The sequence below is a fragment of the Pezoporus flaviventris genome, unplaced genomic scaffold (genome assembly GCF_033815535.1).
Source record: "Pezoporus flaviventris isolate CSIRO_AGI_PZ_B2104156 unplaced genomic scaffold, CSIRO_AGI_Pfla_v1 ptg000005l, whole genome shotgun sequence".
Taxonomy (NCBI): domain Eukaryota; kingdom Metazoa; phylum Chordata; class Aves; order Psittaciformes; family Psittacidae; genus Pezoporus; species Pezoporus flaviventris.
Genome location: NW_026892553.1, coordinates 11,093,394 through 11,113,764, shown reverse-complemented (window position 1 = coordinate 11,113,764; position 20,371 = coordinate 11,093,394). Strand labels below are relative to the sequence as shown.

The following is a 20,371-nucleotide window of genomic DNA, read 5'->3' as shown; positions in this document are numbered from 1 at the left end:
TATGTATGTGAGTGAACAATATGACCTTTCCCTGGGCAAACCTCAGATCTTCTGAACTCAGCAGTGGCACTCTGTGGGGTTTTGACTTCATGATTCACCTGGGGTGAAGAGAGTTGTAGGGAAGATATTTGCCTTGAAGTACTGAAGGAAAGGTTGAGGGACCCAAAGAGAAACCCAGTTAATGCCAGTTGTTACAGGCTGTCCTGTGGAGTGCCCTGTGTACTGTCTCATACAGTCCACCCTCAGAGAGATGTGTACCCACACGATATTGCAGTCTGTGTGAGAAAAACACCAGCAGAACTGGAATGAAAAAGTAAATCACCTCTAAGGTTGTTGTAGCTCTCATGGTCTAGGCTGGAGCTTGCAGCCTGAGCTGTGTACCCTGCCTGCCTTTAAAAAAACCAAAACAACAAAAAGCCAGCAGCAGTTTTAACCCATGCAGAACCTTGTCCATGTTCTGCATTACGCATCAGAGAAAATCTAAATGTTAACACTTATTGTTCACAAGAATGCTGAAGGGTTTTTAAAATTCAGTGATATAATTGCTAAGGGCATTCAAAGTTATGTTTTTGTGGGATAGAAAGCTAATACAGCCTTTCATTATTAGCATGTGTCCTGGAAGGTTGCATTACTTAAAACATGACTCTCATAACATGTAATTGCTGACCTCCAGAGCTTTGTAGTGATGGTGAGCCAAAAATCCTTACTTTGAGGGATTCCTGCTCCCTAAGCCTGGCCACCCATCAACTGACCTCCTACAGTCCAACCCTCACTTCCTTTCAGCAAGATGGGGCTGGTGGGACACATTTAACTGCCCGTGACTTCATCCAGCAGAGATGTGCTGTGTATAGGTTTTCCCTGTGTTCCTGTAAATGGATGCACAAGTCAGGCAGTGAAAATTCACTGAGGTGAAGGGATTTGTACTTCTCCTTAGGCTTAGCTTCTTGACGGACCCAGGTCTGCAGGGTGAAAGCCTTCCAGGGCTGAGGCTTTTTTCCTAAACTGTTTGTTTTCCTGGGTGAACAGACTTTTGGCATGGCAGACCTTTGCTGTCATAAATCACTGCTGGGCTCCCCAAGTGCTGAGCGGGACTGGCTCCATGCCAGTGGGCTGTTGCAAACCTCATGCCCTCAGCAAGAGGAGCCACAGGGCTCAAACAGCCGCATCCCTGCTGCTGTGCATCCCTGCTGCCCTGCACTGGGCAGCCGGGCTCCCTGCTGCTGGCTGCCACCAGCTCAGGTTTCCCCAAGGCAGGACATGGCTGGATGAAGAAAGCCGCCTGTGTCAGTGAAGCATCTGCAGCCTTGGCAGGGGTAGCAGGCTGTGATGGGGTGTCTGAGGGTGGAAACCCAACAGAGTGTTTCAACAGACGTTAAGAGGCATGACATGCCAAAGCCCAGGATGAATAGTAGGACTGTTGAAATTGTTATTTATGCAAATACTGAAATTTAGGCTCAAACTAGGTTTTATGTCCCAATAAATGGAGTGTAAGGAAAAAGGGATAACTGCACAGCCTGCTTTTCAGTCTCCTTCTCCTGTTCACTGTGCTGCTGTTTGAATTGCTCTCTTGATCCATCTATGGCCGCAAAATATTTCTTTCCTTGCTTGGTAGCAGCTCCCATTCAGGGGCCTTGCAGTTACCTCTGAAGTCAAGCACCTGGACTTTCTGAGCAAAGGAGAGCTTTAATGTTTGTCTTCCTGAAGTATCTCCAGATGCAAGCCAGGTTGGGGCAGATCACAGTTGGTGAGAGTCTGGTCCTTCACCAGGAGTAGCTATGCCTTCAGTAGCCTGGTGTATCCTCAGTCAGTGCTGACCCCGAGCACATCAGTGGTGGCAGTCAGTGGCATTAGCTTCCCAAGCTGTGCCTGTGCTGTGTACTGCAGCTCTCCATTTCCCACCGTCACCCACTGAGGGACTACCCTGTTTTTTTTTACCTGCCCCAGGAGAAGTGTTCCTACTCTTCCTTCTTGCACATTGTTCACGTTGTTTAGAAACTTCAAATAGCAGGATAGTAGGGAATCTGAAGCATCATGTCTGCATGTCTGATCTAGATGAAGCTGTCCCTGCTCATTGCAGAGGGATTGGACTAGATGACCTGTGAAGGTCTCTTCCTAACCCAGACTATTCTGTGTTAGCTGAATATGGAGAAGCCACAGGAGTTAAGTACTTTCCTCCAAATGAGCCTGGAGCTGCAGAAGATTACATGGGATGTTCCGCTGCAGACACCACCCATTTCAAAACTCCTTTCTTCGTATTGTGATGAGCATCCTATTTTCAAATGTGCTTAGTGCTTTATTTGGTCTTGCTAATTGCAACATTAATGACCTCTTTGGGAGCAGGTTTCAAAGTCCCAAAGGATCAGTCTCTAGCCCAGTCTTCTACAAGTACACAGTAGCCCTGAGTGGTTTGTGTTTTGCATACGGATGGTAATCTGATCAACTGAACATATCAATATTGCAAAAATGTGGGTTCTCAAATACGTGTTTGCGAAAAAGCTTGACCTTGTTCCTTTGTTTCATTTTCTTTTCCCACTGGTCTGCAGTCAGACACAGACAAACATTAGACAAAGCAAACAATCTGTGTTTCCACTTGCACAATGGGAGGAAATAGGACCTGAAAGGATTTAAAAAAAACCCAAAAACCTGGACAGAAAAACTGCTTCTGGTGCCTCTTGGGTTTTGCAGTTCCTGAGGGCTGTGGTATTGACACTTGAAGTGGGGGTGAAAAAATGTCCTTTTCCTCCAGAGATCAGGATTGTTTGATCAGCTACCATTAAAATGAACCCCATCCATCTCTCTCTTCCAAGCAGTGAGGACTTGGGTAGAATTTTAAGTGGTTGATCGAAGTTATATGTTCTAATCTCTTATCTTGGCTAATCTGTTGCTATTTTCGTATATGGGAAGTCCTCCTATACTGCTGCCAATGTAGCTATGTTCTGTAGTGAGTTACAGTGATATTTTTGTTTGCTTGTTTAAGCATGTGACACAAATTGGGGCCCTGAGAGAAAGTAGTGATTTTTATTTTTATTTTTTTAACTCCTTACCCCTGAAATGTCTAGAACTCCATTTAAAAGAACTTTTAAAAACTATTATTTTCACTTTGAGGGGGAGAGGAAGATGCACTAGAAAGGGTAGAATGACCTGTTCTGCACAGAAATAGAGCAGTGATGCTTGCTAAGAAGGGAACTTGTTTTCATTGCATATTGAAGTCATCTTTGCTGTAGAAATTTGGTAACCTTTATGAAATTATCCTCTTTTTTTTTTTAATTGAAATGCAGTGTAATATTTTTGAATCATTTTTATTTCTTGGTAAATAGTATATATATATCAGTATTTCTTCATTAATGCAACATGCTTTGTCATGAAGTGCACTGTTATTAATTAACTTTTGTTCTTTATGTATCTATGTGCAAACACGTTGGATTTGACTGTTAATGTTCTACAACCTGAGTTCTGGGGCATGCGAAATAGTGTTCAACCTCATAGTGTGGTCTGAACTGAAGCGATAAATCTTTGCTAACTTCTTGGAACATATCCAATTGTAGAGTGGGAATTAGCATATCGGAGAAAAAAATCTCAGGAGCTCACTCTGATGCTGCAGTGCTGTGTGTTCTTCCTCTTGATAACACAGAGTTAATGGCAGAGAAAGCTATACAGTTGCTGTTGAAAAAGGGTGTTTATGGAGGAGAGGGAAGGGGAAATCCATCAGCCTGCTGTGCTGCCCAAGTGTTTTTGGGTGAGACTGTCTGGAAGTTGGGTGCCAAATATGGGGGTAAAAGGGCAATGTATTGCATCCACATGGTCAGCACTTAGGCAATGCAGCTGGGTTGTGGTTTTACGGAAGTCCCTGCATCCTGCGCTGCTGGCATGAAAATAGTCACAAGGAATGGAGAGTGGGCTCCAGCTGGGAGACGGAGCTGAGGGCTACCCTAGAGGAGACCTGGAACAAGGCCCAGGCTTCTAAATCTCGGCATCTCAACAGTATCAAAAGGAGAGAAGAAATGCTCTAGGGGAATACAATTCTTTGATTTATAGCCCCGAAATCCAACAGACATCCAGAGATGTTGTGACAGAAATGCCACTAAAACTTTATAATGCAAATCAAAGTCAGCTTTCTGCAGCCTGAGTTGCATGATTAAAAAGATGAAGCTCTAACCAAATTTATAGCTACATTCCCACCTAGCTGGTGCTTACAAAAAAAAAAAGACTTTCTAAAACGGGTTATTATCTGCCCAAGGCTGTTGTGTGTTGTGGTGGGTTGGGGGTTTTGTGTTTGGAGCTTTTTCTAACTATCAGAATTGATGTAGATTACATGTCATAGTTTACAATGAAATGGACCATTTCTGAAATCCAGTGCTAGTATTCAGTGCATGACTGACCCTGAGCTCTGTTTCAGACCATTAACCAACAAAAACAAGCTGTAAGCTTCCAAGCTCTTAATAAAGTCTTCCTTCAAATTTATTCCCATCCTATTTCAAGTTTTGCATTACTGCTGTGCTTTTAGCTGAAGAGCTCCAGCCATGACTACAGTGGGTTGTCTCACATCATACCAGTTGCTGAGTCTTCCTGGTGGAGCTGTCCTATAAACTGTTTTCAGATGACATTTTTCAGCACCAAAGTGATACAGCCTCAGGTGTGCTAACCCCGACTGCTTGTTTATATTAGTTGAGACCCCAGGGGACAGCAGGATGCCTTGTTGTGAGCATCCATTGCTGTAAAACGGCGGCTGTGCTTTAACTGCAGTGCAAGAGCAGCCTATCTGCAGATTTTATGTTCTTGGGGTCCTCCTCCCTGCCATGCTAACCCATCAGCATGCTCTGGGGAGCACACTGCAACTGCATGGGATGCTGCTCTTGCCTGCCTGCGGTGTGAGCTGGTGTTCCCAGGCTGACTCTGGGTCTGGTGGTAGCAAATGTTGTTCTCCTCTTCTGAAGAGCTGGGTCTAAGTAGAAAAGGTGGAAAGGGAAACAGAAAGATCATGACTTTGTTAAGGTCATATGGAATAGGACATAGGATTTCCTGGATGCCTATGCAGAGCATTGTTCATTTGATGCATAGTTTCTTAAAGGCTTTCCTTGTGTTAGCAGGATGGAAAGGGTGGAGAGGAGAGGGGTAAAAGGGTGGAGTCCCATCCTTGAGGGCACAGGAGGCTGAGCTGGAAGTGTACCAGCAACCGCAGGGTCACACAGATGTACGCGAGATGGGCCCAGAGTTCCTCAGTGGCTTTTGAACAGGAAACCTGCTTCCTGAAGTTCACTTTCAGCAAGAGCCTGCAGCTGTGCCTTCACCTCTCTCCCGAAGGGCAGGTGGCCACAGCCTGCGTCAGTTAGCCCATAGTAAGTGCTTCTGGGTGAGAAAGTCCTCTACCTCCAACAGCCAGGTCTTGCTTTCAAATACAAATCTTCAATATCCAGAGAAGGTCCCAAGAGTTAAGTCTGTGGTATGTACCAGTTGTCTGGATTATGCAGGCAGGCAGTGCTGTTAAGGGTCACCCAGGAGTCCCACAGCCTTGTGCAGAAGTGAGTTATTTGTGTCTGTGCACACCCTAAGTGCACTGCACACGTGTATGCCTGATGGCAGAGTGTGTTTGATGTGAAATTGCCCTCCGGGTGGTCACAAAGATGTCCAAGGCTTCTGGCATCTGGGAGGTATCTCAGCACATAGGCACCTCACAGCCTCACCAAAAATGCAGCTTTTTAACGGAGAGAGAAGTGAGGTTGTGCTTGTAGTTACAGACAGGACATGGATGTGGTTAGGACTTCTGCATAGTCACAGCTACCAGCTTCTTTCTGCCTCGCTATCCTGCAGCAGGCAGCCCCTGCCCTTCAAGTGCACTTTTTCCTGCTGCGGTTAAATGGGGACAGCTTCATCAGGCAGACCTAGAAACACGTGGACAGTAATGAGAGCGTCTTGCCAAAAAGGAAGTGTGTGATGGGAATGCCGTGGGCTGCCTTGGCATGGTGTGCAGCACTGGAACAGGACAGCTGGGTTGTGTTGTCTGGACTTGCAGTTGTGCATTTCAAATCTGTCAGAGTGTAAGTGGGGAGAGAAGGTAATGGGAGCTGTTTGCTACCCTTAGGAAGAGAGGTCTGTGCAGGATCTGGGAAGGAAGCTGTAAAACCGAGCTCTCTGCATGTGACCCACAGCCTTACAATTTCAGGCATGTGTCACTGGGACCTTGGGTCTCTGGTTGTAATTGTGACCCAAGCCAGGGACTGCCCCAAGTTTTTGTTTGCACCTACCAGGAAGAGGTGTTGTGTGTGAATTCTGTAAATACACTTAACTCATGTAAAGCCCCTTTATCAGCTAATCTCTTGACTGCTACTGCTGATACTCTTGTTTGCTGTAGATACAAAAATACATCTTGACCCTTGTAGAGGGCATAGATAAGCAGTTCCTCTATCGAACTGAGCTAACAAGGTGAATATGCATCCAATAGAAATTACACTGGGTGGTCTGTCCTATTCCATGTCAGTCTCCTTGTAGAGATAATGCAGGGTTGCAGCTCGTCAGAACTAGATCTTTGGTGTTAAGCATCTTCTATAAATGTGGCTGCAATGAGCATGATGCAGAGTTGAAGGGTCTGTATGCTGGCCCCAGGTTTGCTGGATGTTACTGTAGTGACTAACTGGCAACTGCAGCAGAATCTTTATGCAGAAATACTTTCTGGAGGAGATGAGGAATTTAGCTGGACTCAAAGCTAATAGGACAATTCCTTCCATCAACATGTAGGCAGGAACTTCAATTTTAGAAAGTCATTGAGGTTCAGAATTGTTTGTGTCTAGGCTCTGTATGAGCTTGGTAGCTTTTAATGCTATGTTCTTAGGTAGGAATACGGTTGACTCTCAGATGGTTGTTGGATGTTTTGGCCACATTCCCCAGAGTTGAAATCTGCTTTTAAACTGAGAATTTAGGTGAACGATAAAAACTTTTTTTAGGGAAATGGGCCCAAGGTCCATTCCTGCCCTCTGCCCAGTTTCTGAGGAAATATACAACAGACGATTTTGAATCCGGAGAGGATGGGCAACAGTGAATTGCGCAGAGGGCTTGGAGGGCAATGCGCCTTGTTCTTCCTTCCGTTTTGGATTAAATCACAAAGGTTGAACTTCTGTGTGTCTTATCACTGGAAGCAAGTGAATCTGTTGATCTCATTGGTTTGGAAACAGTTAAAACAGCCAGTTGCTCCTAGGGAAATCAAAATGCCACCTTTTTCAAAACAATTCAATCATGCTCAGCTTGGTGACTTCAGTAGAAGGAGCAATGTGTGAGTTCCTATGAACTCTGGCTAACCACTGAGATTTATTGATAAATGAAAAACATAAGGGCTGGGTCCTTGAAACCTTCCCTTACTTAAGCACTAGTCTCAGTGTGTTAACCAGAAAGCCCAGGGCTGGTTTCAGGATGTTTGCTGCTTTTAGAGATGTCAAGGAAAATGAGCTCAAAACAGTTTGAAAAGGTTTGTGTGTTTTTTTTGTTGTTGTTTTGAACTGTCAGCAGAGTCACAGACTATGCATTGAAGCAGGTGTAATGTGGAACACATTACCCTGCTCAGATCAGCTGCACAGGCTAATGGTTCTTCTCCATGTGAACATGCATGTCCTCTGAAAGCTTCACCCCTCTTAGTGTGGACTCTTGCTGTAACACACTCACTTTTTGGGAGGGAGGTTCAGTAGGGTGCCAGTGTGCAGCCATTACTTACAGGGACTGCTGGTGTTTGGGTCAGCTGTTGGGGGGGCTTTGCTTCAGCTCATTTTTTCTTGTTACTGCAGAGATAGTGAAGTTCTGGGGAGGAGAAGGAATAACATTTAGGATGTTCCCAGGCTTCTCTGGTTATTTTGTCTCTGCTGACTGACCCTTTTCCTTTGGCAGTATTTAAATGAGAAGTTTTATTTGTGTCATTTGGATGATGTCAGAGGCAAGCAGAAATGATACTGTGTGCTGTCCAAGTCTGCATCATTGCTTGTGGTGCACATTAGCAGGTACAGAGACTCCTGACACGTATTTCCATGCGATAACGGTGAATCCTTTGCTTTGGGAAAATGCGCAACTTTAATGAAAAGTAAATCTGCCAAGATGGTAGTAAGATCAGGATGTCATGATGAGAATGTTTTTGTGTAGATACACAGGTGTCGATACAATCTCCAAGATGCTTTTTCTTTTGTACACACTTTTAAATGACTTCATCCCTTTTAGACAATTGATGAAAGGCAGATGTAAATATATAGGTATGTTTGCACCTTTCCATGAGGTTAATCCACAGCCCTTTGCATTACCCTGCACAAAGTTGTGCTGGTGGGTGAAGGTGAGGTTCTTCAGCTTAATGCAACCAGGAAACGTGGAAGACTTTTCAAAAGATTTGGTAACAGCTGTTGAAAATAAATGGAGTTGAGAGAGGGAGCAGGAATGTTTTTACTGCTCCTTTTCTTTCTGCCCCTTGAGAAGGGTTCACATTCTCTCGTGGATTGAGCTGCTCTCTGTTTTGTTCCAGGATAAGGAGTCTGAAAGAACATAAGGGTTGAAGTGCATGTATCTAACAGAATTTGCTGCCATGTAAAGGCTGCTTTACCCAGTCAGCATTTATTGCAGGTGAGCAGCGATGGTTGGCTGCAGCCCTGTGTGTTTCCCTCAGGCTAGCAGTAGCCCTGCATAGTGTGAGGATGATGAGGCATTAAGACAAGGCACAGGGTGTGATCCTGCCCTCTCTGCACAACCTAAGCTACTCTTATCCAGCAGTTATCACAGTTGCAGAGATGGGAGCTTTCAGGAATGCAGGAGCAGGATTGTGTTGTGAATCTCAGTTAATGGGGGGGGGACGACACACTTGTTGTGTTTGTTTTGCACAAAACCAAAGGACTTGCTGTTTTTCTTTGCTAGTTTTCCAAACCCTTTTGGGGGGATTTAGTATTCTCATTTATAATGGTAAAAGTGAGTGAGAGCAGCAGGTTTGCATGCAGTGGCAATAACCTTATCTGTAAAATAACAGATGTCTGTTATACAGAGGGACAGTTTGACCAGGTGTCATGCTTTGAAGTCAAAACTGAATGTCAAGCCTTTGTCGTGTCCTTATTCTGATGAATATTCAATACCAAATGCAATGGTAGCCTCATATTGATGGATTTAGTTTTTCAGTAAAGAAGCACATCTCCATGCTTCACTGCAATTATGAAAATCAGTGTTGGTTCTTGATGACATACTCTGCAGCACAGAAGAGACTCATCGTTTAGACGGGTTGGTTGCCTGCTAAGTGTGGTGGCCAGAGACATGGAAACATCAGTGTACTTGACTCCAGCCAAGCTCTGGAGGTATGTCAGGGTGCCAGCATGTCTAATGTGACTGTGTTGTGGAAGGCCCTCTCTCACTATATTGCCAAGACATTCAATGCCTGGAAACATTTGCACACAATGGCCTCCAACAAAGGAGCCATGGCTGTGCAGAGGAAGCTCCCTAACCGGGATTGACGTCAACTGGGATGGATGCTGACCAAGCACTGGCACTCATCACTTCCCAGCTGCACTTGGCCACGGTCATATGTGTCACTGGCCTGGGGAGCATGTGTGCCATTTGTCTTCCTTCTGACAATGTCTGAATCCTATCATTCTAGTGTGTGAGAAAGAGCTTTGCAATCCCAGGAGTGTTTCCACAGAAAGAGGGCACTTACAAAGATACAAAAACTCAGCAGGATTTAATTTTGTGTAAAAGAAAACATGACTGTGACATACTGCCTGAGAATGAGGAATCATTTTTCATTGATGCAAAATTGCTTAGTCTTAGAAATAACACTCGTAAGCAGTTTTGTGCAGATAGAACCTGGGTTTTAAAATGACATCAACACAGCTTTTAATTTTGCAGGTGTAAATTGCACCTGCAAATCATGTTGTCTGCAAACTTCAGCATTTCATACTTGATTTCCTGATTTCCTATGGCTTGCTTAACTGATGTCAGTTATTTCAACGTACAGCTTTGCAAGCACTACTATTTCAGGAATGAAACCGCAGTCTCAAAGCTTCAAACCCATTTCTGAGCATTTGATGGAAGTGAGGAGTTAGTATGGGTAGCCAACCACACTGTTCATACAAATCTTTTGATACTACCCTCCAGTATGAGATTAGTGGGGGTTATCACGGCAAAAGACTGTATATCTTGAGCAGCTTGATCTAAGCAAGCCACGAACCTGCAATTTACAGCAAAATTCCTGGTTGTGTTTCTAACATAAATTCTTGTGAATCACATTTTGACAGTCTCTATATGAAGTTTACTCTTTTAATAGCTTCATTTTCTATTACCTTCCTTTTCCTAGCTGTGTTTTAAAAAAACTACCCACTTACCTCCTCTAAAATTAGTATCTGTTGCTTAATAATGCCCATGGTATGTTGGCATTTCACTAATGAAGTGTGTATGGATGTAGGCACGCAGGGAGTCAAAGCCCTGTGAGCGTTCTTCGCCACCACCACCACAGAAGATTGCATTTGAAAATACAAAGCCACTGCATGCTTTTTTGGGAGGTAGCTGAGATGCAGTTAACTCAGCTGCAGTGAGAATTTTGAAAACTAAGCATTTAAGAAAGGCTTTACATTTATTTTTTATTTCCCCTCTTTTATAAAAACAGTCCATACAGCTCAGAGGTTCTTGGCAGCCACAGACAGGCTGCCAGATTGATGTACTGAAACCCAGCTTTCTGTCTACCCTGAGATGAGCCACACCATGTAGGATGGGAAGGCAGGGACAGTGCCAGCTACCCAGCACCTTGCTTCCCCAGCACACAGCGGCCCTGGATTGCAGGACAAGGTTGTTCTGGTTGGGTCTTCCTGGGACTGGGCTGTGATATCCTAGAAGAGGAGGTTTGAGAGGTGGCAGCATCTGTTGAACTGGAGTTGGATGGATACCCGTAAACTCATGCCATGTTGTGCTCTGACAGCAGAGATCTCCTAGCATTGCTGCTTGCTTTGTGCTAAAGGGGGAAGTTCAACCCTGCAAAGCATAGCTTTAAAGCATGGTAAAGATATAGGCCTGATAACACATCACGCAACTTCACTTTGGTGGTTTTGGATCACTGAAAGGTTGTTGAGACGTGATTGAAAGCAAGTACTGCTGCCGAGCTGTTATATGCTTAATTTGTCGCTGTATGCATAATTCTCATACATGTTTTACTTACAGGCTTTTGTTATTTTAACAGGGTCGCCATGTGAAGACTGGGCAGCTAGCAGCAATCAAAGTGATGAATGTTACTGAGGTGAGTGCAAATCCAGTAATAAAAAAGTTGTCATCAAGGTATAAGGAAAAATAAATAATCAGCTCGTGAGAAGGTGGATAGCTTATTAAAGATGATCTAGTGATATAAATTAGGGTTTCTGAGCACCAGTTTGTGTTTTGTAAATTACTGAGAGGTGGTAATACAACCAGATTTTTCAATTGTACCTGACCACTGATGCAAAGCAATAGGGGAATGCATTGCTGTATATTTTGATGGTCTATAATAGCAAAGAGAACTCTCTTCCTGCGTATTTCTAGTTGTTTATCTGTTTCCAGAGATAGCAAGTAAAAGATTTCCTGTAACTCTGCACTGCCCCTGCTGAGTTTCATCACATCCTCTCCCCTTGCGTGCCACCCGTTCCTCAGAGCAGCTACCCTGACAGCTAGCAAGCAGGAACATATTAGAAATGTAAAAGTAGCACTTTTTTTATTGTTATTTGACAGATGAGAGGATGAGACAGTTTAACTGGCACTGTTGCTGCTCGCATTTAAAAGTAGTGTCAGTGCTGGAGCAGGATGTTGAAGAAGTTGCCAAGTATCGATTTCTGTTTCTTCTTTTAAGAGCGCAGCCAGTAGCGAAGCAGTTTGTTCCTTGAGACATTTGAAGCCCAGAAAAGTTGGGGGCACTCCCTGCATCCTCTTCTCATGTTTACTGGAAGTCTGTGGTTTTCTACAATGCAGCTACTCTCGCTGAAGACCATTCTGTCACTCTGGCAGTGTAGGTATGGAGTACAAAACTCCAGGATAAAGTTTGTCCTCTTGCAGTGCTCTGAAATAAAAACCATGGCTAAGTCTGCCAGTGGTGCACCTATATGTGCTGTTTTGGATGAGCACAAGTAAGCCTTGCCAGCGTTTTTCTGTATGTCTTTTGATTGTCTTGGAAGACAGCGGGACAAGTTGATGGCTGTGTGGGCCTTGTCAAGTAGAGCAGTCCAGGACAGTTCTTTCTGGTGTAGGAATCCAGTCCTGAACAGGAATTGGTCTGAATGGTACATTGGTTATCTGTACTTAAAGCCCTACTGCAGTGGGCTAAAGCATGTCTAAGGGCTGGTTTGGCGCTGGCTGCTACCTTGTCAAATACACATGTGTAGTTGCATTGCCAGGTTTGCTCTTCTCTGTGCACAGAGGATGTGTTTTTTAAATGAGTGCTACATGAGGTTGGTGGGATTTTTGCGTTTAGCTCTGCAGGTACATGGATGAGCAGGTGCTTTGGCTTTTAAAAATGGCATTTACCAAACAGGAGGAGGCTGCTGGATTTTAGCAGGTGAGGAGGTGGGGTTTGAGTCATACAGATTCTTCAGATCAGAGTACCTGCATGCTTTGGCAGAGGAGCTGACATGACAGGTCCTGGCACAGGCTCAGAAGTGATCAGAGTTTCTATATGGACTGCTCTCATGCTTTGCTGGGTCAGTCAGCAGTGCGTGAGGGCTGGCCAAAGATGACACTTGTAGGCAGAGGATGGGATTGAACAAGGGTATCTCGTATGCTAAGGGTCTTCTGAGCTCCTTTCTTGCTACTTGGAGATTCCTCAGTGGGGTTTTTCTCCCCCAGCATCATGCTTTCATCACTAGAAAATCCAAATTAAGAGGTCTTTCAGCTAAAACATTTCATCATAACTGGTACATTTCTGCCAAAATATTTTGTTTCACCAGTTTTTCTTTCAGCAAGAAATAATTTAATCAGAAATTTCCTGGCTAGCTCCAGCTGTGATTGTTCAGCTCAAAGATCTGGGGCACACCAAGAACTAAGCAAACTCGCTCTTCACTGTCATAAGCTGCAGCCCTGGGCTGGTTTCCCAAGAGCAGCAGCAGGTTGTTGTGGTCCTTGAAGGATCCTCTGGATGTCTGTCAGGAAGTGCTGCCACGTGGTGTTACAGGGAGAGTGGGGAGCACTTTGAAATGGTCGAAGGGGAGCTGGAGTCAATGTATGCTCACGTGCCTCTCCACACAGGCACTGCTTCCTGTTGTCTGATGGTGCCAAGCAAACAAAGTGCTTACAAAGAGGTTGGATTCTTGCTGCTTTTCAGCTATTGGTGCAGGTGATCAAAGAGCTGTTCTGCATCAGGTCATTCTCTCTCTGTCCTTGTGTTCAGTCTTTCCACATACCAGAATAACATTTAAATGAGAAAATTATCATTAGAACTGCCCGAGTGCTAAGGGGTCTCTTGGTGAAGTGTTTGTCAGCTAATGATCTTGTTTCCATTTGAGGTCAGAGGCGTGTGCTTTCTAGCTTCTTAATGTCATTGCAGATAGGCCACATCTTCAAAACCAGCCTTTGATCATGAACCTGTCATCTTTGTGCGTGCAGCCATCTGTGCCCAGAAATGCATTGGTTTGTGAAAGCAAACAGCTTTTTGCACCTGCACATCTGTGAGCTTGTTTCCTTTTCTAAAGCACATGATTTATGAACAGATTTCTGGGCCCCAGGGAGATGTGGCTGATGGTAACACTGACAAGAGGGGGTATCCTGAGCATGTGCACTGAAAAGTCAAGGGTGCTTGTGTCCCCAGTCACCCTGCTTGAAGGATGTATGTAGTGCTGAGACTTAGCAAGTCCATGTTCACTTCTTGGCCCATGGGACAGAATGGCTCACATTTACTCTTCTGCCTCGGTTTCTCCATGTAAAATAGAGAATTTTTTTCAAAACTCGCTCAAGCACTGGGCAGACAGAGTACTTTTTGCCCACTTGTCCTCTTGTATAGCCCTTTACCTTACAGACTGATTGGTATTTGAAGTCACTTCTCTTGTCTTTGGAGGATGCAAGTGTTTGGCTTGGAGGGTTTCTGCTCAGCAGTGGTGGGGCTCAGCAGGGAAGGCCCCTGTCCAGTCTAAGCAGTGTCTTCCCAAGGCACTCGTGCTGTATCTGAGCAGCGTACAACAGTGTGTGAACCCAGGTAACTGCCTCTACGGGCAAGGATGGGCAAGGGAAGAAGAGGCAGGTGCAGAAAGGGAGCAGGTGGCAACTTCCTGGGTAAATAGATAAGGACACAAGATAAAGTAGGAATTAGATCATCTTGCAGGTAATGGTAAAGGAGCATCATGCATGTGCAGCTACTCTGCTCTTGGCAGTGCATGTAGAGGAGCCTACCTGGTATTCCAGCAGTGTTCACAAACAGGCACATGCTTTTCTTTGTTTTAAAAACGTGGATGCAAGATTGCCCATTAATAGAAAGTACTCAGATAAGAGCTGTGCCAGCACAGTCCCAACATCCAGTAAAATAACTGGGCAAAGGAATAAGAGCTGAAAAAGAGACAACAGCTATGAGGAAGTGGTTGAAATCTGCCAGCTCCCCAAGGGGAACTTTGTGAAAGCTGCAGGCTGGTGCTGGGGGCATAGCAGGGAAGCTTTTCAGTCAGGCCTGCAAAGTTCCTGCAGGTGGGCAGAGTTAAGGAGAACCCCAAAATCCTAAAATCTGAAAACATGTTAAGTAATCTGGGGTAAGGCCTTTACCAAAGATGAACATTGCCCCTCTGCATGTATGGTTGCCCTAGCAGAGGGAGTGTGCGGAATGCCAGAGGGGTGCCAGAAACTCGTATCAGTGACAGGACTCTTGTGGTCAGGTCCAGGATGTTGGTTCCCATGTCCTTACTCTGCCTCCTTTTCCTCATGAAAGGTGTCTCCACCCTTTCATGTGCGCTGTCTGGAGTCCTGAAGGGACTACAGCCTTGTTTTCCCACACAGAAAGCATCAGCGCAAGCTCTCGGCTCCCTTTTGATTTTACCCTGGCCCTGTGTGGAGATAAATGGGATCTTGCTTGTGAAGGATTTTCTGCATGCTGTTCGGGAGTCAGCTCTCTTTTCTCTTGGAGACTCCAGGTGCTGCATCAGGCTCCTTCTTCCCCTCTCTAAGTCAGACAACATCCAGGGCTGTATCAAGCCAAGAGTTAAGGGTCCTTCTTTCTCCTCAGTTGCAAACAGAAGTGAAAAATCTAGTGTAATGTGTGCAGCTGTAGAGCCTATGTTCAACAAAGGGGCTGTTTTGAAACCTGAAATGGCTCATTTTGCTTCAAATGGAGTTGTTTTACATTTCCCATTTCCTAAAGCTTAAGACAATTAGGCTTTAGTTTGGTAACATGTCTCCTGTGGATTGGTGTTACCTGGGGAAAACTCACTGGTCCCTTCTGTTCTGGTCAGAATGATTTTTGCGTGGTCTTATTTAAGACGCATCATATGCATATGCTTGAGGGAATTTGGCTTCCACCTGTCAGGCCTTAATGTTCTGCTACAGGTAGAAAGGACTACGCAGCTGGTTTTGTACGAGTGTTGTGGTGGTTAAAGGAATGCCTCCGTGGCAAAGCTACTGGAAAATAAGAGAAAGTGCAGAAAAATGTCCTGTGGGGCTGAGCTGTTCTTGCTGTCTCTGTTTTTCCCTTCAGCTGGTAAGTGCTGACTGGGATGTTTCGCAGCAAGGGGAATTCATTTTCAACTTTGTCATAGTCCTTTTAACTATACAAGGACATCTTGCAGCGCCGCTTATTTTCTATTAAAGCAAATGAGACAGCAAAATCTGTCTGTGTTTCACCAGGTATTGTGCACCCTTTCTCTGGTGACAATACAGCAAACAGGCTAGGTCTGGGAGGACCTCCTCACATCCTGAGAAAAGGGAATTTCCTCTAACATAATTATTGAAACTTGTGATTCCATTAGTTGTCCTGTTGTGCACAGTGCTGTGCTGGGTAGAAGAGAACATCAGCCCTGAAGAGACTGAAACAAAGACAGTGGGAAAGCAGGGCTAGCTAGTGCCTGGAAGGAGGTGTCTAGGGGTGTGCTAGCCCCCGAGCAGGCCAGAGACTTAACTGATGGCATGATGTTAGGAATCAGGGAAAATCCTGATTGTCCAGATTGGCTAGCATCACAGCCGTAAAGGAAGGAGCAGATCCTAACCCTGCGCTGGCTGTGGAGTTTGATTTGTGGTGAGTCGCCTCCTTTTTGGCTTCAGTTTCCCCCCAGCAAGACCCTCCACAGGACTGGGAAGACAAATTGGCTGATGGGTTCACTAAGTGCTTTTCCAAGTGTTTAAGTAATGGAGTGTTAGGAATACTTTTGTTTGAATCTGGTTAATTTCTCTAAGACTAAATTACTGCATACAGAAACCGAAAATGGGGAGTAATAGGTCCTAAGACCCCTGAGGTGCAGTTGTTATACCCGAATGAGGATGGTTTTAATTCATTAGGTCAAACCTTAGCAATTCATTGTTAAACTCTATGGATCAGGGTGATTCATTCATCAGTTTGGGTCTGTCCTTCAGTTGCAGTCTCATAATCGCAGGATAACTCAGGTTGGAGGGAGCCTTGGGGGGTCTCTGGTCCAATCTCCTGCTCAAAGCAGGGTTAGCTGTGGGACCAAACCAGGTTGCTCAGAGCTGGTTCCAGCTGGGTGTTGGAAACCTCCAAAGACAGGTGGCCCTGCAACTCTGGGCAGCCCTGGAACTCGGTGATCTCTGGCTACCTAAAAGAGCCTTCTGCTCTCTTTTGCTACAGAATGAAGAGGAGGAAATCAAGCTGGAGATAAACATGCTAAAAAAGTACTCCCATCACCGGAATATTGCTACATATTATGGAGCATTTGTAAAGAAAAGTCCTGCAGGCCAAGATGATCAGCTCTGGGTAAGTGTCTAGTGTCATTTCTGTTCATGATATTTACAGCTCCTTTCTGTAGAGCTTCAGCATGCTTGGCTGGGGCTCTGCCTCAGTGAAACTCTGAAGTCATTGTTCTGAAGAGTAGCATGAAAGAGAAAAATTGCTGCTCCCAAGACATCTTTCACCCCCTATGATTTCCTTTGAGGATGGACATAAAGATACTTGTGACTCGTGCTGTCATTCTGATTTGTTGCTTGAGCTGTTTTTTTTTTTCTTTCTTCAAATTAAACGTTTCTGTAATTTGTTTATTTTTAATGGAAGTACAAAAGAGCTTGTCCTCATCCCCCCTCTCCTTTTGCTTGTTACTTTCCTCTCCTTTCTTCAGTTGGAAAATAAAAAGGGAACAGAGGAATTGGTAATAAAGCAGAGAAGAAAAATGAATCCTCAAGTTTTTTTGGCCACAAGATTTTTGAAGCTCTGCAGCAAAATGAGACATTTCAGATGTTGAACACATTCCCATGTTGCTCAGTGCTGTTAGCTCATGGGCTTCTGATTATGTAGTTTCTGAAGAAAATAAAAGTACCCATAACCTACAATAGGAGGGAGCACTGCTGAGGCTTTTTATTTACTCAGTGATGTGTGTGATTCAGGAAATGAGATTTTATGTCACTTGGCATCTGGAAAGGTCACGTGTAGCTTGCCACACCTTGATTGTGATGGGGTGGGTGTTTGCACATGGTTTCTCTGCTGGCACCCTGTCAGTGCTCTGGTAAAGGTGTATTAGGTTTGTCTCTCTGCAGTTGGTGATGGAGTACTGTGGTGCGGGCTCTGTCACTGACCTGGTCAAGAAGACAAAAGGGAACTGTTTCAAGGAAGACTGGATTGCATACATCTGCAGAGAGGTTCTCAGGGTGAGTTGTGCCAACAGAGCTTCGCTCATTTGCAACAAAAAGGTCTTTCCAAGCCTTTGGTTGCTAATGTAGCTCACTAGTGAGCTTTACTGTTTAAAGGTTTTGATCCATGGGGCTCATGGGCTGTGGTCCTTGAGTTCAGAAGAGCCTGAAAAGCCAGCATGACGGCTGCTTGACATCCCATATTATTGTAGTTAATCCCATTTTCTGCATGAAGTACAGAAAATTCCCGTTTCCTGTGGCAAGTAGCCATCTTCTGAAAGTCCAGATTCCGTGCATCTAGAGAAGTAGGTTTTCTGTTTTTAATAAGTCTGTCCTCCACATCAGGAGATTTTACAGTGCATTGCTTCAGCTGTTTGTGCTATGTAAGACCTTTAAGATCTTTCTATTCCTAGTTCCTTTACCTGCACACACTCAGGGACTTCTTTTCCACACTATTAAAAGCAATGTTGACTAAACAGCATTCCAGAATCTTAAAGGTGGCCCTGCTGGGGCAATATTCCCCAAGGCAATTCTTGGGGCTGTATTTCATTCTATGCAGGTGTTTGTTTTTTTCTTTTATCTTTCTCTTTTGTTTTGTCCTGGAAGCTACAGAGGATAAAACAATTCCCAAGTGTAATCTAGTGAACTACACTGGAGAAAAATGATGTTGGAACCTGTCATTCTGAATTCAAAACCCATTACAGAGTTACTGATCCATCTTCCTTGTAATGGAGTTTTCTTTCTTTTCTAAATAATGGTAAAATAAATGTGTATTCTGGGAGCTGGAATTCAAATGGCATGCTGAAGTAGTGCTTGAATAGGGGTCAGTCTTGCTTCCGGAGCAGAGCTTCTGAGAAGCATGCTCAGTAGAGAACATTGGCCATCTTACAAGGATTTGGCATTAGAATGCAGATTAATATAACTATAGCTGGAAAGCATAGGGAGAGCTTCAGCAAAGGAAATAAAAACCTTCATGTTCTGGTCAGGTTGCTCTTCATTTTGTGGCTATAATATCTGTATTAAAGCAACTGATGTTAAAAATATTTGGTTTACACTCATCAAATATTAACTGACTGAAAACAATACTTGCTGCATTCAAAAAGAGCAATTTTGAACTTTCTGTGGTCCATTTACCATTGAACACAGTCTTGCTGAATGCAGAATTCAAGCCACTTGGCTAGACAGCTGCTGTTTCCTCTTTTGTTTGCTTTTAACACATGATATAGAGGCAACCCTTGATTCTGAAGCAGAAGTTTAAAATATTGGTAGCTTGTTGTCTTCACACTTGACTTCAGACGTGCTCAACTACTGTCAGGCCTGTGGCTAAAGAAGACAATCAAACTTGCAGTTGCTGTCCTCTCTTCTCCTTGAAACTGGTGTCTTCATGTTGCAAATAACATCTGAAGGACTTTCTCTATGAATAAAGTCTGACAAAAGTGTAAAAAGGCAACAATGTCAATGAGAGGAAATAAAATAAGGAAAGTCTGTTTTTCCTTTAGGGCTTGGCACATCTTCATGCTCACCATGTCATCCATCGAGACATTAAAGGACAGAACGTCCTTCTCACAGAAAATGCAGAAGTAAAACTGGGTAAGTTTCGTTAAATGTGTGCTAGAAACCTGTTTGTCGTATTTGAAGTTTTTCATCTTGTTTCAGAAAGAACCTCAGTAACATAAGAGCAACAAATATGTAGGGTAGCATTAGTGCTTGTATTTATAAGGTGTCTGTCATGTAGAAAGAACTGCAAATGTGACATGCTTTGCAAGGATGTCACTCTCGCTCTGTGGGGAGTACAGCTACTTTGGGCAGTCAAACATATAATCTGTCTAGTAAGTCACAGTACAATCAGGCCTTCACAGCATATCCAGGTGTGCAGAGACTTCCAGAATAAAAGTTAGGGGAATAATTTATGCTAATCCATTTCTCTAAGGGAAGTGGTCTTAGAGGTTTTCATAAATTGACAATAGATGAGATTACTCATATGTGAGCGCTACCACTGAGGAGTAGCTCTTACTAATAGTAATCTTTCAAAAATGTTAGTGAGTTTGCTCACTTCCTTTTCCAGCTGTGTGACATGTCAGTGTGGACAACTTCTGACAAGATTAAACTCAAGTACATGTCTCTTTTGAGGAGGGGATGTCTTTGATGTTTTGGGAAAACATCACAGAGAATGAGTGGCAGTGATTTAAAGGAGTAGTCTCAAGGACAGCAATTCTCTCATTTGGGATGATCTTCATGTTTCCTCTCTCTTTAATTAGAAGAATTCACTGTAGAGCCTGTGGGTGGGGGTAGGATGTTTGGCTGGAGCAAGAAAAAATGATTACTTTAAGTCTCATTATGGTTTAACCTTATGATGAAATTCTGGCTTCACTGAAGTCAAAGGGAGTTTTGCTGCTGTATTAAATGAAGGCAGGATTTTGCTAGTAGTCTCTAAAAGATATGTAGTAGTTTTCAACTGTTCCCTCTTAAAACTGAGAAGATGGGGCTTGGAGGTTTGTGCGTGTTTGGTCTTTTATAGTAACTAGTCCTACCATTCTTCACATGATTGACAGGAAAGTTAGAGCTTTCTGTCTCTGGGTAGAGATGAAACAGATTTACTAAGTACAACAATAAAGAAAAAAAAAAAGAAAAAAGGTTGTTTTCAGAGAGA

General features: G+C 44.0%; 1 protein-coding gene across 2 annotated transcripts in view; it reads left to right on the top strand.

The window, feature by feature from the left end:
- Window positions 1-20,371, top strand: part of NRK (Nik related kinase) — a 108,892-nt gene that overhangs the window by 31,952 nt on the left and 56,569 nt on the right. For both annotated transcript variants that reach the window (XM_061446020.1, XM_061446019.1), the window contains exons 3-6: window positions 11,174-11,230; window positions 16,730-16,855; window positions 17,629-17,739; window positions 19,221-19,311. In XM_061446020.1, the coding sequence (XP_061302004.1) occupies window positions 11,216-11,230; window positions 16,730-16,855; window positions 17,629-17,739; window positions 19,221-19,311 (343 nt within the window). In that variant the 5' untranslated portion in view covers window positions 11,174-11,215. The remainder of the gene's footprint in view (window positions 1-11,173; window positions 11,231-16,729; window positions 16,856-17,628; window positions 17,740-19,220; window positions 19,312-20,371) is intronic.